At 40.9% G+C, this 16,308-nt stretch overlaps 1 protein-coding gene across 4 annotated transcripts; it reads right to left on the bottom strand.

The window, feature by feature from the left end:
- Positions 1-132: 132 nt before the first annotated feature.
- Positions 133-5,760, bottom strand: LOC132161990 (pentatricopeptide repeat-containing protein At3g06920). Of its 4 annotated transcripts, XM_059572239.1 has the most exons (5): positions 5,549-5,760; positions 5,384-5,446; positions 2,079-4,946; positions 962-1,481; positions 136-836 (listed from the first exon to the last, which is right to left on the bottom strand). In XM_059572239.1, the coding sequence occupies exons 2-3, from the start codon at positions 5,415-5,417 to the stop codon at positions 2,275-2,277; spliced, it is 2,706 nt and encodes a 901-aa protein (XP_059428222.1). In that variant the 5' UTR covers positions 5,418-5,446; positions 5,549-5,760; the 3' UTR covers positions 136-836; positions 962-1,481; positions 2,079-2,274. The 4 variants fall into 4 exon arrangements, with proteins under 4 accessions (XP_059428238.1, XP_059428222.1, XP_059428214.1 ...); XM_059572255.1 differs by having other exon boundaries at positions 133-836; positions 962-1,120; positions 5,384-5,760; XM_059572231.1 differs by having other exon boundaries at positions 5,384-5,760.
- Between the last annotated feature and the right edge of the window lie 10,548 nt (positions 5,761-16,308).

Below are 16,308 nucleotides of genomic sequence, written 5' to 3'. Positions count from 1 at the left end.
TATATATATATATATATTTTAAGAAAAATGTTATGGGTCAATAAGTTGACTACTATATCTTGCCACGTTAGCATAATAGAGTAAAAGTGAGATAAATATGCAGCATATATCATTACTTCTTGATACATAGAAGAATTTAAACCATTTCTCAAGTTGTTTAAGCATTATATTTTTATCACAAGATTATATATAAGAATTTAAACACATCCTCCATTTGTCTACGCCATCCTTGCACAAGGACTATATGTTCTTCTTCTCTGTTGTAAGTTTGTACTCTTCCAACTTTTATCAAGGGCTTGCCTGAAGCGATTAAAACTCTTGTTGATTTCACTTGCGAACACATACCACATTTTTGTTTTGAAAAATGTTACAAGTATTTCAAGTGCTTACTCCCTACTGTGATAATTAAAATCGCTATTATATATAATTATACAGAACACACTTACTTGAAAGTACATGTCACATGTTAGAATGTAGCACATTGTTGATTTGAGTAGAATACTATAAAATAGAGAGTTAGACATTCTCACTTATTTTGAACCTTCCTCTTCGGCATAGGAAAAAGGGGGAAGAAAGGGGGATTTCAAATGTTCCTGATTTTCCCACATAATGGAAAATCGACCTTTTACTACTTTCGAAATTCAAATCTATGAATAAGAACGATGAAAAGATAAAGCATATTTCTGTCATGAATTCGTTTCCCAATGGTATCCTCAAAACCTCACTAGAGCACAGAAAAAGTGGGGGGGAACTTGACATGGTTTCAATCACAATGGCTGAAAAATTACAGTCCCAGACTCATTTTTGTACGCTCTCCTTCAGCATTCAGAACTAACCTAAAGGAATAAGATAACAATGTCATACAAACTCGATCCAGCTCAACCAAAATCTTATCCAAGGTTTTTCCTCTATAAATAAATTTTTTAATCATATGAATGACATGGTTGAAAGAGAATCATACATGTGCTGCTATGAGACAGCTGAAATTTAATCGTCAGTTTGAAGGGTAGCCTCAAAAAAATAGCCAGGTCTGCCACGTTTATGAGAAATCACTGTATTGCAGACTAATAATCATGTACAACTCTAACAAATTCCAATGGCTTTTACCTTCCTACAGTATCTGTATGAAAAAATAGACCAGAAGAAGATGGTCAAAACATCAATAATACTAGCCCGAATAGCATGAGATTACCTAAAGACAATTAGGGGGACTGAGGAGAATTCAATTAATAGACTATATGTGTAAGCATCCCGCAAACGAGGCTCCATGGTATCCAAGGAGATTCAGAGATGTGCTTTCCATGCAATCCATGCATGAATTGCATCCTGCTTAAAAACCAGAGCACTGAAAAGTGAAGCATCCAATCTCACAACAAGCCCATGCCAATGCGTCCACATAAATTTTGAAGCAGTATAAATGAACTGAATGTCCTGATGTCATTCTTGGCATATTCACCATGTTTGACATGCAACTCTCATGCCTGAAGCCATAAATCATCAATTCAAAAGGTTACTAGGGAAATTTAAGAAACGTTGACAAAGGTTTCAGACCATGCATGATTCAATCATATGTTCCTTCGTAAAATATTGACACAAAAATTCTGGAGAAACCATTAAAATGTGTACATGCGTTAGTAAGTAGAATCATGGGTCTAAGACTCAACAATCAGGCATTTCAACTTTTGCTGCTAAGGCTTATTAGTGTATGTTTCTGCTCTATCCCCCTCCCCTCCTTACTGAATGTACTTTACTTTCTAACAAATGGAATTTGTTTTACACACCTATACAGCGCTTGAGTGGTTTTATGGGGATCTGGGTTGATAGAGAATTGAACAGCCAAAAATCAATATGCGACAGAAATTAGGAGCTTGACTTATGCATGCTGCTTCCTGTTTCATCTTAGCATCCTATGTTTTGAACTTGTGAAAACTTTATCCACTTGAGGCATTGCCTCTAAATCAATAATGAATTTGGATTTACGGGAAGGATGCCACAATGTTTCCTGTGTAAGGCTTATTGCAAACAGAGATTCATTTCTGCATCTAACTTCACTAGCTACTAATCAGAGAAGAGATTACCTCTGACAGCAACATCTTCGGCCCCATTAAGGAATTGGTGGAATGAAGAATCTTCATGAACAGAACTCTCTCTCTTCCACAAATTGCTCCCATTGGTAAGATGAGTAAAAAACCTTCTGGCATCACCACTTACTGAGTAAATCACAGACTCTGAATCTTCCAGTAACTTGCAAAATCTAACCCCCAGCCCCGTACATTACCAGGATCTTGAAGCATGTTGAGACTTCGCCGTTTCCCTCAACACCGCACCCACAACTGCTGCCTGCTCAAGGCATTCAGCCTTATGCAATGCATCTAGAAGAACAACACACGTTTTGGTATGAATATTACAACCTTTCGACCGAGTTTCCTCAAAAAGTGCATATGCATCCATTGCTCTACTACAATTGCTTAGCCCTTCTATCATAGCATTATAACTAGCAGAATCTGGTATACCCCCACTTGCCTTAAACCTCTCAAAAAGCCTATTAGCGTCTGCTATATTTCCAGCCTTTGCAAGTCCTGAGATCATGGTGGTATAGGTGATTGTGTTGGGCTTCAACCCTTGCTTATGCAACTCTTGCCAGAACACAAAGGCCTTATTAAATTTTCTAACCCTACAAAGACCGTTTATGAGAATGCTGTAAGTTATGTGGTTGGGAGTACATTTCAAGTCTTTCAATGACTGAAAGCAGACAAGGGCTTCATCAATTTCCTCCGCTTTCACTAGTGCATCAAGCAAGCAATTCCATGTGTATACATTGGGGGTCAAACCTTTCTGCATCAACTCTTCCAAGATTAGATATGCTTCATCAATTCTACCCACCTTTCCAAACCCATCAATAAGACTACTATATATCACCACATTTAACTCTATTCCTTTAGACTTTGCTTCTTCAAAGAGCATGTATGCTTCATCAAGCCGGTCAATCTTCGCAAGCCCATCAATGACGGAGCCATATGTAACAACAGTTGGTTGGTGTCCCTTCGTCGCCATTTCCTCTAACAGATGATATGCTTTGTTAACCTTACCAGACTTGCAGAATCCATCAATTACAATGTTGTAAGCACGAGTGTCCAAAACACAGCCTTGTTCCTTCATTGCATAGAACAACTCGTAGGTTTCCTTTGCAAAGCCTGCTTTCACAAGGCCACGAATTAGGATTGAATAGCTCCAAACATCTGGAACAAGTCCTCGAGCCTTTATCTCCTCAAACAAAGCCCTGCCTTTCTCGATTTCTCCAGCTTTGAAAACACAATCCATGTAGGTATTAAGCAGCATCAGGTCAGGAGAACAGCCCCCATGTACCATTTCTTTGTATATCTTGTGACCATCCTCCTTCCTGCCACACTTGAAGAAGTTCCTAATAAGTGATGTATATACAACAGCATTTGGAATCTGATTAGAATCTAGCATCTTTTCATATAGCCTGTAGGCATCATCCACTCTGCCATGTTTGCCCAAGCCATCAATAAGAGAACAAAATGTAACTGCATCTGGGGTGCAAACTTTATGATCCATTCCTTCAAATATAGAACAAGCTGCATCCAGTTTTTGAGCTTTGCAAAGTCGATCTATCATTATATTGACAGTCATAACATTAGGAAACAAGCCAGCTCCTTCCATGGCATCCCGAATGCCCAGAGCAGCTTCAAGGTTTCCTGCCTTGCAAACCATTTCTATTAAAATATTATAGGTTGAAAGGTTGGGCGACGCATCTTTCTTCATCTCCTCGAAGATCCGTAATGCCTCCTCTACTATACCCTTCTTCCCAAGGCAAGTAATAATGCAATTATATGCAATCACACTCGGAATGCACCCCTTTCGTTTTTGCCTCTCAAGTAAACTATATGCTTCATCGAACTTTCCAACTGAGCCATAACCCATGATCATGGTGTTATAAGCATATGCACAAGGGACTTTCCTGCCATTATCCATATGTTCAAATAGCTCCACAGCTTCATCCAGTCTATAAGCTTTGCAGAGAACCCCTATCATGGTAGTATATGTCACATCATCAGGCATCAAGCCATGTGCTTTCATCTCATGAAAGAATTTCCAGGCCATATCCACCTTCCCAATCTTACCAAAACAATCTATGCAGACATTATAAAGAACAATGTCAGCATCAAAAGAGTTGCTCTTCATCTCATCCAACAGAGAGAGAGCAGCATCAACCCGGCCCACCCTGGCAAACACACGAATAAGAGTTGTAAATAAATGCACACTTGCTTCATAACCTAGCTCCTGCATTTGGTGAAAAAGAGCGAGCGTGAGGTCAGATTCATGAACCGCAGCCAGGGCACCAATCAGATTTGTGTAAGCCGAAAATGCAGGACGGAATTTGAACTTCCTCATGGTTTGTATTAGATCAAAAGCTTCTCTAAGATTTTGCGACTTGATGCAGCTTACCACTAGCTCGACACATGTGTAATTAGATGGACCAAATCCTGCAATACTCATTTCTTTCAGAATCGGTTCCAAGCAATCAAACTTTCTACTCCTAGCCATAACCATGAGCAGCGAATTGTATGCATCAGGACAATGTGCTTGGTCAGTTTTTCTCTCGGCCCACCGAAAATAATTTACTGCTAGATTAACATTCTTTAGCCTTCTCAGGACTCCAATAACTAGATCGGGTTGAGGTTTTTCATCTAACACAGATAGAGCATTCTCCAGGGCGGGTCCCCATGGACCACTCTCCAAGATATGGCACACATCATCCACTACATGTCTCACACCCTCAACTTTTCTTGAATTTTCTCGATTATCCACAAAGGGAACAACTTTCCCGTCCTGCTCAGAAGAAGGCCCATTAAACAAGGACGAGAACTTCTTAGAAAAGGTGTAAATGTGACAGCACTCCGAATCAATTTGATAGATTAATGCTGCAGCACCACAAAATAAGCAGTTGAATGTCAATTTATATGAAGATGGGACAAGCTAATGATAAATCGAGAAACTGCAGCACAAGGTCTCCCTCTGGGGACAAACAACCATTAGGAAGCACCTTATGGTTGGTTGACAGCTCCAAAACTTGACCCCTTAGATGGCCATGACAACTAATTAATTCCCCTTCCTAATGTAATCAACAAAGGCTACAAAATGTCCAAATATCTATAAACTCAACCTTGTTTAGCTACTAGAGTATGGCATATGGATCATTTCTAACCATTTAGCCCAACAATTGACTGATAAACACGTAATGGAAAGTTAAAAATAATGAACATCGTGGAAATTTGAAAACAACAAAAATTGAAAACTTACATAAAGAGAATCCCCAAAAACTAACCAACTATAGAGAACCTAGCAGAGTCAACCTTACCTTGGTTCCTTAAGAGCGTCTTCGATATCTGCATTTCAGAGCTTCTACGATACCCTTTACAGTCTGGATCCACAATAAGAAATCAACAAATCATCTGGTATCAAAGCATTTCTTTTTTGGGTGTTTTTCTATACGGTGTGGTGAACCATCGTGCGAGTGGGTTACCTGTGGGAAGTAAAGATTGACGGTGCGATTTTTCCGTGGGCTGACGCGATGGGTTGCACGGTGCAGCAACGTCGGAGCAGTGTCGCTGGGCTGAGTCAGTAGCTGACAGCGTCTCTAGCGAAGAAGACTGGAAGTAGCGGGGTGCAGCCGTGGGAAGCAACCGTACAGGGTGTTGCAACCTGGTTGTGAGCTCGAGGCTGTAAGTGTGTGTTTATTGGCGGAAGAAGACTGTAGTTTGGTTGCACATCTTGGTGGGTATTTCTATTCCAGTACACAGATAAGCTTAATCTAGTAAAATGTATCATCTTATTCTGGTTTGGTATTGTAAATTATAGTTGTTTGGTAGCTGATATAAGAATGGGCTTAAACAAGTTAATTCCCATTAGGCCTAAGGATGGCGGCTTAAGGATGGCGGGCTACTGGTGTGACAAAATATTTTTCACCTTATAAAGCCCAAAAAAGGCCCACCTTTTATAAATAAAAAGTAATGCTAGAGACTATCTTTTTATCCTCTTTTTATCTTCCTAAAGTTGATGTGGCATTTAAAATCATCATTAAATTTTAGATGAATCATATTTGAATTTTGATCCAATAGTGATTTTGAAAGCTACATCAACTTTAGGAGGATAAAAAGATAGTGCTTAGCATTACTCATAAAGAAAGCTCACCACTTGTAGGCACATTAGAAGGCCTGAAAAAACCTTACCTTGTGGCCAGAAGCCCACGAAGCAGAAGGAGCAATAACGCGGCTTAAATCCACCTCAAAGTCATTCAGTTCAAAAAAGACCACACTTGTCCAATGAATGAAGAAAGCCAGGATCTTCTCAACAAACCCAATCCTACCAAACAAAGTCCAAATATCATTAAAAACCGCCACATAACCTCTCAATAGATTATTACCGAATATTACGAAAGAAATCTACCTAAGCAACAAACTCCATAAGTTTGAGAGTCAAGTAAGAGTCCCTCCACCACTCACATAATTAGGTATTCTATAAAAGGAACAGTCAACCACCTCTGAAAAACACACAGTGAATTCCCTCTACACTTATCTTAATATAATTTATTATTTTATTACTTTTTCTAATCTTTCCATAAATTCTAATTTAGACATCGGAGGTGGAATGGATGCCACTCCACCTCTACGGGCACTTTGCAACCTTCTATCACTAACCCTTTTCTTATTTCATAGCAGGCTATGGATTCGAGTTGCTACTTGTGTTGACAATTGTCTCAACAGTTGGTGTCGTTTGTGAGAATTAACTTATTTAAGCCCATTGTAATATATCAGTAACTCGCCACTACCTTAAAACCTGTTGAATGTGAAACTTTGCAATTGGGGAAAGTTCACTGCGTCTGGTGGGTTCCGCTCATGACGATTCGTCTAGTTCTGCAGCAAATGGGGTTACAGCCGGTGGTCCTGCAGGTTCATCATTCGGCAGTCTTATAAGTCCACTTTCTCCTCTTGTCAGCGCAGAGATTTTGAGGATCACTCCCTAGACGACTTAGCACCAGCAGCACCATCAGGTCAATCCCCAACAGAACCAACCAACTCTTCTTCCAAAAAGGGTCCTTTAGCATGCCCAAATGCGGTGACATCAACAAGATCAACGGGAGCGGAACTATCAGATCCAAAAGCCTCCGCCTCTTCCCCTGATAAATAGGCAACAAAGTTCGCCTCTTCCTTCTCAAGGATTTGAACCTCGTAATGAACTCGCTCCCGATCAAAATCCAACCTACGGGAAGGAACCATACCTTTATCTAAACGACCCGGGATGGACCCAGGAAAAAAGGAGTTAGGTTTGGCAGCCTCCTTAGTAGTCTGCGCCCTCTGCGCATCCACAGACAATGTCAACAGCCCAACATATCCTAGAAATTGCTCTAGGTTCTCGTTTCGGAGCAACCAGTCCCCATGGACCCAAAAATTGTTAGTCGTTGCATCATCCCTAGCCCATTCAAGGGCATACTAGACACGAAGTAATGTCGGGCGAGAAAGCATAAGCTTTTCTAAAGCCTGAGCCGACAATACCCCCCATCAAGATCTCAATGAAAATTCATCGGTTTATTCAAAACCCTGGGAAACAAAGAAAGACTGCTCCTGCCACCGTTTGATCCACGAAACCCTATGGGGAATCTAAAAAATTGCCCCCGTCTTCCGAGAGTGGATCTTCCACTCGTCACCAGCATCCCGGTTTGCCGGAGAGGCAATATACATATACAAAAACTCCACTACAGTAAGTTGAAGGCGCCCCTCATTTTTAAACAACTTGAGCCATATCACTGTCACGCCCATCAAAATCCTCTAACCATTTGTGGTTACCTATCAATGAGCGAGGTTAAGTATGTGCAGCACCTCCCTCACCTCTTGTGGAACAGGCAGCCAAAACCCAGAAGCAAGAATAGGGAACGTCAAGCAAACCTTTTCCTCTCCCTCAACATCATCGGCCCCTTCACCAGTTGAACACCATTTGAGCAATTACAGGACGGCTTCAAACGATCAAGAGCTGACGCCTTAACATTAGATCAAAGAGCAACATCGTTGAACTCCATCAATGACAAAGAAATTAAGAAGGGAAAAACCATAAAAATTCAAAAATCGCTTATAAGACGAAGGAATAGACGATAAATCAAAAAGAAAAAAGCCTATTTTAAAGCGTCTCAAACCATCTCCAAACGTAAGACATCGCCACGTGTCACTCAAAATAAATCAAACGACTGTTAAAAAACCCAATAGACGCGTCTCAAAATAAACATTGATGGAAAATTGTATCATTTCATCAAAAACCGCCAGAAAGAGACAACTTATAATTAAGGCAAACGTGCGCTGTGCCTCCCATTAATGACAAATATCACGTCCGAAAAAGGCGTGCTACGACAACAACGAATTTTGTCCTCAGCAAAAATGGGACCAGGAACTCAAAATAGACAATGGTTTAAAAGTAGGAAGCAAAAATGTGAGATTTTACACATCATAAGATGATTTGTATTGGACCATTACTAATGCGCCAATGGGCTTCGCGCAATATACCCAAAGCTAATTCCCATTGGACCACTACTATGGTCCAAGGAATGGTGCGTTACTGATATAACAATGGGCTTAAAGAAGTTAATTCTCATTAGGCAACCACTATGACCTAAGTGAATGTCGGGCTACTGGTGTGACAAAATATTTCTCACCTTACAAAGCCCAAAAAAGGTCAATCATCTATAAAGAAAGCCCACCACTTGTAGGCACATCATAAGGCCCGAAAAACCTTACCATGTAGCCAGAAGCCCACGAAGCAGAAGGAGCAATAACTCAGCTTAAATCCACCTCAAAGTCATTCCGTTCAAACAAGACTACACGTGTCCAATGAATGAAGAAATGCAAGATCTGCTCAACAAACCCAATCCTACCGAACAAAGTCCAAATACAGTGAAAAACCGCCACATAAACTCTCTAAAGATTGTTACGGAAGAAATTTACCTGAGTAACAAACTCCATAAGTTTGGGAGTCAATTAAGAGTCCTTCTACCACTCACATACCCAAGTATTCTATAAAAGGAACAACCGACCACCTTTGAAAAACACAATGAATTCTCTCTACACTTGTCTTAATATTATTTCTTATTCTATTATTTTCTCTAATCTCCCTACAAATTCTAATTTAGACATCGGGGGTGGAATGACAGCACCCCCCCCCCCCCCACTTCGCGGCCTTCCATCACATACCATTTTCTTATTTCTTAGCAGGCTTTCGATTCGAGTTGCTACTTGGGTTGACAACTATCTCAACAGTTGGTGCTGTATGTGTGAATTAACTTATTTAAGCTCATTGTTATATCAGTAACTCACTATTCCCTTGAAACCTGTTGAATTTGAAACTTTGCAGTTGCAAAAAGTTCACGGCGTCCGGTGGGTTCCGTTCATGACGATCCATCTCGTCCTGAAGTGGATGGTCCCGCAACCGGTGGTCCTGCAGATTCATCATCCGGTGGTCTAGCAGATCCACCTTCTCCAGCCATTGCAGAGATTTTAAGGATCACTCCCAGGCGACTCAGAACTGGTAGCACCATCAGGTCGATCCCCAATAGAACCAACAAACTCTTCCTCCAAAACGGGTCATTCATCAACACCAAATACAGCAACATCAACGGGAGCGGGACTATCAGATCCAACGGCCTCTACCTCTTCCCCTGACAAATAGGCAATAGAGTTTGCATATTCCTCATCAGGGATTTGAATCTCGTAACAAACTCCCTCCCGATCAAAATCCAACCTACGGGAGGGAATCATACCATTATCCAAATGACCCGGGACCGACCTAGGAAAAAAAAGGAGTTAGGGTTGGCAGCCGCCCTAGCAGTCTGCGCCCTCTGCGCATCCATAGACAACGTCGACAACCCAACATATCCTAGAGATTGCTCTAGGTGCTTGTTTTGAAGCAACCATTCCTCATGGGCCTAGGAATTGTTAGATGTAACATCATTCCTAGCCCATTCAAGGGCATGTCGGACACGAAGCAATGCCGAGCGAGAAAGCACAGGCTTTTCCAAAGCCTGAGCCAATAGTACCACCCATCAAGACTCAATTAAAATTTATGGGGTCCGCCATAAAAAAACTCAAAACCCCGGGAAAACAAAGAAAAAAATGCTCCTGCCACGGTTTGATCCTCAAAACCCTATGGGGAATCTCAAAAATTGCCCCCGACTTCTGAGAGTGGATATTCCACACGTCATCAGCATCCCGATTTGCCGAATAGGCAATATTAAAAAAAAAAACTCATCTGCAGTAAGTTGAGCAGGCCCCTCATTTTTAAACAACTCAGGCCAGATCACTGCCATGCCCATTAAAATACTCCAACCATTTGGGGTTACCTGTGAAGGAGCGAGGTTAAGTATGTTCAGCACCTCCCTAACCACTCGCGGAACAGGTAGGCGAAACCCAGTAGCAAGAATAAGGACCGACGAGCAAACCTCTTCCCCTCCCTCAACATCCCTTCACCAGCAGATGGCAATCTCAAATGAAATCTCTCCAAAAAATTATATGACGGCTTCAAACGATCAAGAGCCAACCCCCTAACGTTAGATCGAAGAGTAGCACCGCCGAACTCCATCAATGGCGAAGAAATTGGGAAGGGAAAAGCCAGAAAAATTCAAAAATTGCTTGTAAGACGAAGGAATAGACGATAAATCAAAAAGAAAAAAAAATTGCTATTTTAATGCATTTCAAATCATCTACAAACGTCAGATATCGCCACTTGTCGCTCAAGATAAATCAAACGGGTGTTAAAAAACCCAACACGCATGTCTTAAAAGAAACGCTAATGGAAAACTGTATTATTTCATCAAAAACTGCTAGAACGAAACAACCTCAAACTGACACGTGCCACCTATAATTAATACAGACTTGCGTCATACCTCCCATTAATGGCAAATATCATATCCCAAAAAGGTGTGCCACGATAATGGTGAAGTTTGCCCTCCTAAAAAATGGCGCAAGCAACTTAAAATAAAAGGTGGTTTAAAGCGGGAAGGAAAAATGTGACATGTTACACGTAATAGCATGATTTGTACTAGACCACAACTAATGTGCCAGTGGGCTTCGCACAATAAACTCAAAGCTAATTCTCATTGGGCCACTACTGTGGTCCAAGGGAATAGTGGATATAATAATGGGCTTAAAGAAGTAAATTCTTATTAGGCCACCATTGTGACCTAAGGGAATGACGAGCTACTGGTGTGACAAAATATTTCTCACCTTACGAAGCCCAAAAAAGGCCCACCATCTATAAAGAAAGCCCACCACTTGTAGGTACATCTGAAGGCCTAAAAAAACCTTACCTTGTGGCTAGAAGCCCACGAAGCAGAAGGAGCACTAATGCAGCTTAAATCCACCTCAAAGTCATTTAGTTCAAATAAGACCACACATGTTCAATGAATGAAGAAAGGAAGGATCTACTCAACAAACCCAATCATACCAAACAAAGTCCAAATACAGTCAAAAACTGCCACAAAACCTCTTTAGAGATTGTTACAGAAGAAATCTACTTAAGCAACAAACTCCATAAGTTTGAGAGTCAAGTAAGAGTCCCTACATCACTCACATACCCAAATATTCTACAAAAAGAACAGCCAACTACCTTTGAAAAACACACTGTGAATTCTCTATATACTTATCTTGATATTATTTCTTAGTAGGCTTTGAATTTGAGTTGCTACCTGTGTTGACAATTGTCTGAACAATTGACACCGTTTTTGGAAATTAACTTCTTTAAGCCCATTGTAATATCAGTAATCCACCATTACCTTGAAACTTGTTGAATGTGAAACTGTGCAGTTGGGAAAAGTTCACTGCGTCTGGTGGGTTCTGCTCATGACGATCCGTCTAGTCCTGCAGCAAATGGTCCCACAGCCGATGGTCCTGCAGGTTCATCATCCGACGGGGTCATGTAGGTCCACCTTCTCCTCTAGCCAGCGCAGAGATTTTAAGGATCACTCCCCGGACAACTCAGCATCGGCATCACCATCAGGTTGATCCCCAACAAAACCAACAAACTCTTCCTCTAAAAAGGGTCCTTCAGCACGCCTAAATGCAGCGGCATCAGTAAGATCAGCATGAGTAGAACTATCAGATCCAACGGCCTCCGCCTCTTCCCCTGATAAATAGGAAACATAGTTCGCCTCTTCCTCCTCAAGGATTTGAACCTCATAACGAACTCGCTCCCGATCAAAATCCAACCTAAGGGAAGGAACCATACCTTTATCCAAACGGCCTGGGATGGACCCAGGAAAAAAAGAGTTAGGATTGGCAGCTGCCCTAGAAGTTCGCGCCCTTTGCGCATCCACATACAATGTCGACAGCCCAACATATCCTAGAGATTGCTCTAGGTGCTCGTTTCGGAGCAACCAGCCCCCATTGGCCTAGAAATTGTTAGTCGTAGCATCATCCCTAGTCCATTTGAGGGCATGCCAAACACGAAGCAATGTCGGGCGAGAAAGCACAAGCTTTTCCAAATCCTGAGCCGACAGTACCGTCCATCAAGATTTCAACGGAATTTCAAGGGTTTCGTCATAAAAAAACTCAAAATCCCGAAAAACAAAGAAAAACTGCTCTTGCCACCATTTGATCTTCGAAACCCAATGGGGAATCGCAAAAATTGCCCACGTCTTCTGAGAATGGATCTTCCACTCGTCATTAGCATCCCGGTTTGCTAAAGAAGTAGTATACATATACAAAAACTCAGTTGCAGTAAGTTGAGGGCGCTCCTCATTTTTAAACAACTTGGGTCAGATCAATGTCCTACCCATCAAAATCCTCCAACCATTTGGGGTTACCTGTGAAGAAGCTAGGTTAAGTATGTGCAGCACCACTCTCATCATTCATGGAATAGGCAGCCAAAACCCAGCAGCAAGAATTGGGACCGTCAAGCAAGCCTCTTCCTCTCCCTCAACATTGTCAACCCCTTCACCAATCGATGGCAATCTTAAATGAATGCCCTTCAGAAAATTATATGACGGCTTCAAACGATCAAGAGCCTACGCCTTAACGTTAAATCAAAGGGCAGCAAAGCTGAACTCCATCAATGGTGAAGAAATTAAGAAGGGAATAGACAAAAAATTTAAAAAATCGCTTGTAAGATGAATGAATAAACGATAAATTGAAAAAAGCATATTTTAAAGTGTCTCAAACCATCTCCAAACGTCAGATATCGCCACATGTCGCTCAAGATAAATCAAACGGATGTTAAAAAACCCAACAAACACATCTCAAAAGAAACGCTCATGAAAAACTGTACTGTCTCATCAAAAACCGCTAGAAAGAAACAACCTCAAACCAACACGTGCCACCTATAATTAAGGAAGATGTGCGTCGTACCTCTCATTAATGGAAAATATTACATCCCAAAAAGGTGTACCACGATAATGGCGCATTTTGCTCCCCTAAAAAATGGCGCCAGCAACTTAAAATAAATGATGGTTTAAAGCGGGAAGCAAAAATATGAGATTTTACACGTCATAGCGTGATTTGTATTTGACCACTACTAATGCGCTAGTGGGCTTCGCGCAATAAACTCAAAGCTAATTCCCATTGAGCCACTACTGGGGTCCAAGGGAATGGTGAGTTATTGATATAACAATGGGCTTAAAGAAGTTAATTCCCATTAGGCCACTAGTGTGACCTAAGGGAATGGCAGGCTACTGGTGTGACAAAATATTTCTCACCTTACAAAGCCCAAAAAAAGGTCCACCACCTATAAATAAAGCCCACCACTTGTAGGCACGTCAGAAGGCCTGAAAAGCCTTACCTTGTGGCCAGAAGCCCATGAAGCAAAATGAGCAATAACGCAGCTTAAATCCATCTCAAAGTCATTCTATTCAAACAAGACCACGTGTCCAATGAATGAAGAAAGACATGATCTGCTCAACAAACCCAATTCTACCAAACAAAGTCCAAATACGGTCAAAAATCGCCATATAACCTCTCTAGAGATTGTTACGGAATAAATCTACATGAACAACAAACTCCATAGGTTTGGGAGTCAAGCAAGAGTCCCTCCACCACTCACATACCAAGATATTCTATAAAAGGAACAGCCGACCACCTATGAAAAACACACAGTGAATTCTCTCTATACTTATCTTAATATTATTTCTTATTCTATTATTCTCTCTAATCTCTCCATAAATTCTAATTTAGACATTGGAGGTGGAACAGCCGCCACCCCCTCACTTTGCGGCCTTACATCACTGGTCATTTTCTTATTTCTTAGCAAGCTTTGGATTCGAGTTACTACATGGGTTGACAAATGTCTCAACAATAGCAAACCTTAACCAAATCTTATAACAACTCAACAAAAACATATTAAACCGTATCAACGTGATAAATCTTGGAAAATAAGTGTAAGTTCATGAAAAAAGTAACTCGCTTCTCTCTTTTTTAGAGAGAGAAGCTCCACTTATCTCTAGTAGAAGTTTTTCATACTCCTAGTGAGGCCTCCTACTACCTTGTGCGGCTTTTCTAAGTGGGGAGGGATGGAGTTTTTTCCATCCCATCTCCCTTCCCCCTTCTTTTCTCATGTTCTTCTCAGTTTTCCTAGTGTTTTTTCTTTCTTTTCTCCCTTTTTACAGCAACTCCAAGTCACCTCCCTCATGCCCATAATAGCCTTCCCACCTCCCCTCCATTGCTATTTCGCTCAGCCCATCCTTCTCCTCGGAATCGCTAATCTACTACTCATCTCTGCCCACTCGCTGCTCTCTCCCAGTATCAGATCCGAATATGACATTTTTTACAAAATTGGTTTTCTGTAAACTAGATCTATCTTTTTTCGTTAGTTCCCTACATAAACGCACCTCGCCACCACCTTTGTTGGTCGGTACGCTTTCCACCGCCCACCACCATGCCTTCATCAGACTCCCTCACACTAGTGCATGGTCTTCACACTCTGGCGCGTGTTTATCACGCACTATCACATGGCCTGCCCTTGCCCTCTAGACCCTGTTCCTCTTCGTCATTGCTAATGTCCAAGGGTTTTTGTCATTGCATTTATCTTTTTAGCTTTATTATGTATTTCCCGTTGTTTTATTTTCTTCTGTTTTGCTGTTTTTCTGTTGTTGTTGCTACTTTTTGTCTTGGGTTTATGTCTCCCTATTTTGATGTGGTTCGATCTACCTTTGGAGACTTTTGCTCGTTGAACTTCGACAGTGTCCTCTCTGTCCTCGGCAATACCTTCCTCTCAACAACCACTTCATGGTGGTTGTTGCCATTACCTCATGGGGATCTTTACCGTGCTTCTTGCCATCTATTACTGCCTTGTGCAGCCCTTTGAGAGGCCCTGATTGTGGCTGATTCTTTTGGGACTATTAATAGATTTATTGCCTACTGTTTGCTTTTTCCATTTGTTTCTATTTTGGTATTGCCATTATCGTTTGGGCTTTATTGTTGGGTGCCCACCTCTTTATGGTTGCACAATCCCATGTAACCATTTTCCCTTTATTGAATAAAGAGAGAGAGAGAGAGAAATTCATGACTTTTTGAGAAATCATTGGTTCTTTAAGAGAAATAAGTTTTAAATTCATCGTGTTATACTTAAGACTTGTAATAAGCATGATAAATCACATGGTCATAATATGAACAATAGACAAATGAGTATGGTTCAAGGTTTACCTTAATCATGATGAATCAACACAAAAAACAATTACTTCTATCTTTGTAATCTTCTTATCTCACTAGATTTGGGTTGGGTGAGGTGCATGTGGGATAAATGGGGTTTGAAGGGTCGTGATGGGTGTTTTTATAAAGTGGTTGGAGTGGATAAGATCGTGTGTACTACATTCGAATGTTCGGTGTACTATTATACTAATGGTTATAGGGTTTTACTTGAACGTTCTAAATAATGCTCGAATGTTCGAGTCCAGAGTTTCGTCGAATATTCCAGGGGAGCTTCAAAAGTTCGACCATAGTTAATAATTTAATTTAATTTTTACAGAAAATGATTTATGCAATTTTTGAATTACGAGTATTTTTATAAAATATGATTAATATGGATTTATTATTATTATTATTACATGAATTGCCTGCAATGCCAAGGTATGAGCCCTAAAGTCAAATTAATTAGGCAAAATCAAGACGTAAGGCTCAACCTCTTCTTATTACCCTTGAAAAATTATGAGGTTGTTTTTGGTATTGAGTGGTTGTGCACTTTGGGAGATATTTATAGGGACTTTTCCAAATTGGGTATGAAATTTATGTTGAACGAGATGAAGGTCGTTCTTAAGGG

The sequence above is a fragment of the Corylus avellana genome, chromosome ca1 (genome assembly GCF_901000735.1).
Source record: "Corylus avellana chromosome ca1, CavTom2PMs-1.0".
Lineage (NCBI taxonomy): Eukaryota > Viridiplantae > Streptophyta > Magnoliopsida > Fagales > Betulaceae > Corylus > Corylus avellana.
The sequence above is the reverse complement of the archived record's forward strand: the minus strand, read 5'-3'. Positions and strand labels throughout refer to the sequence as shown.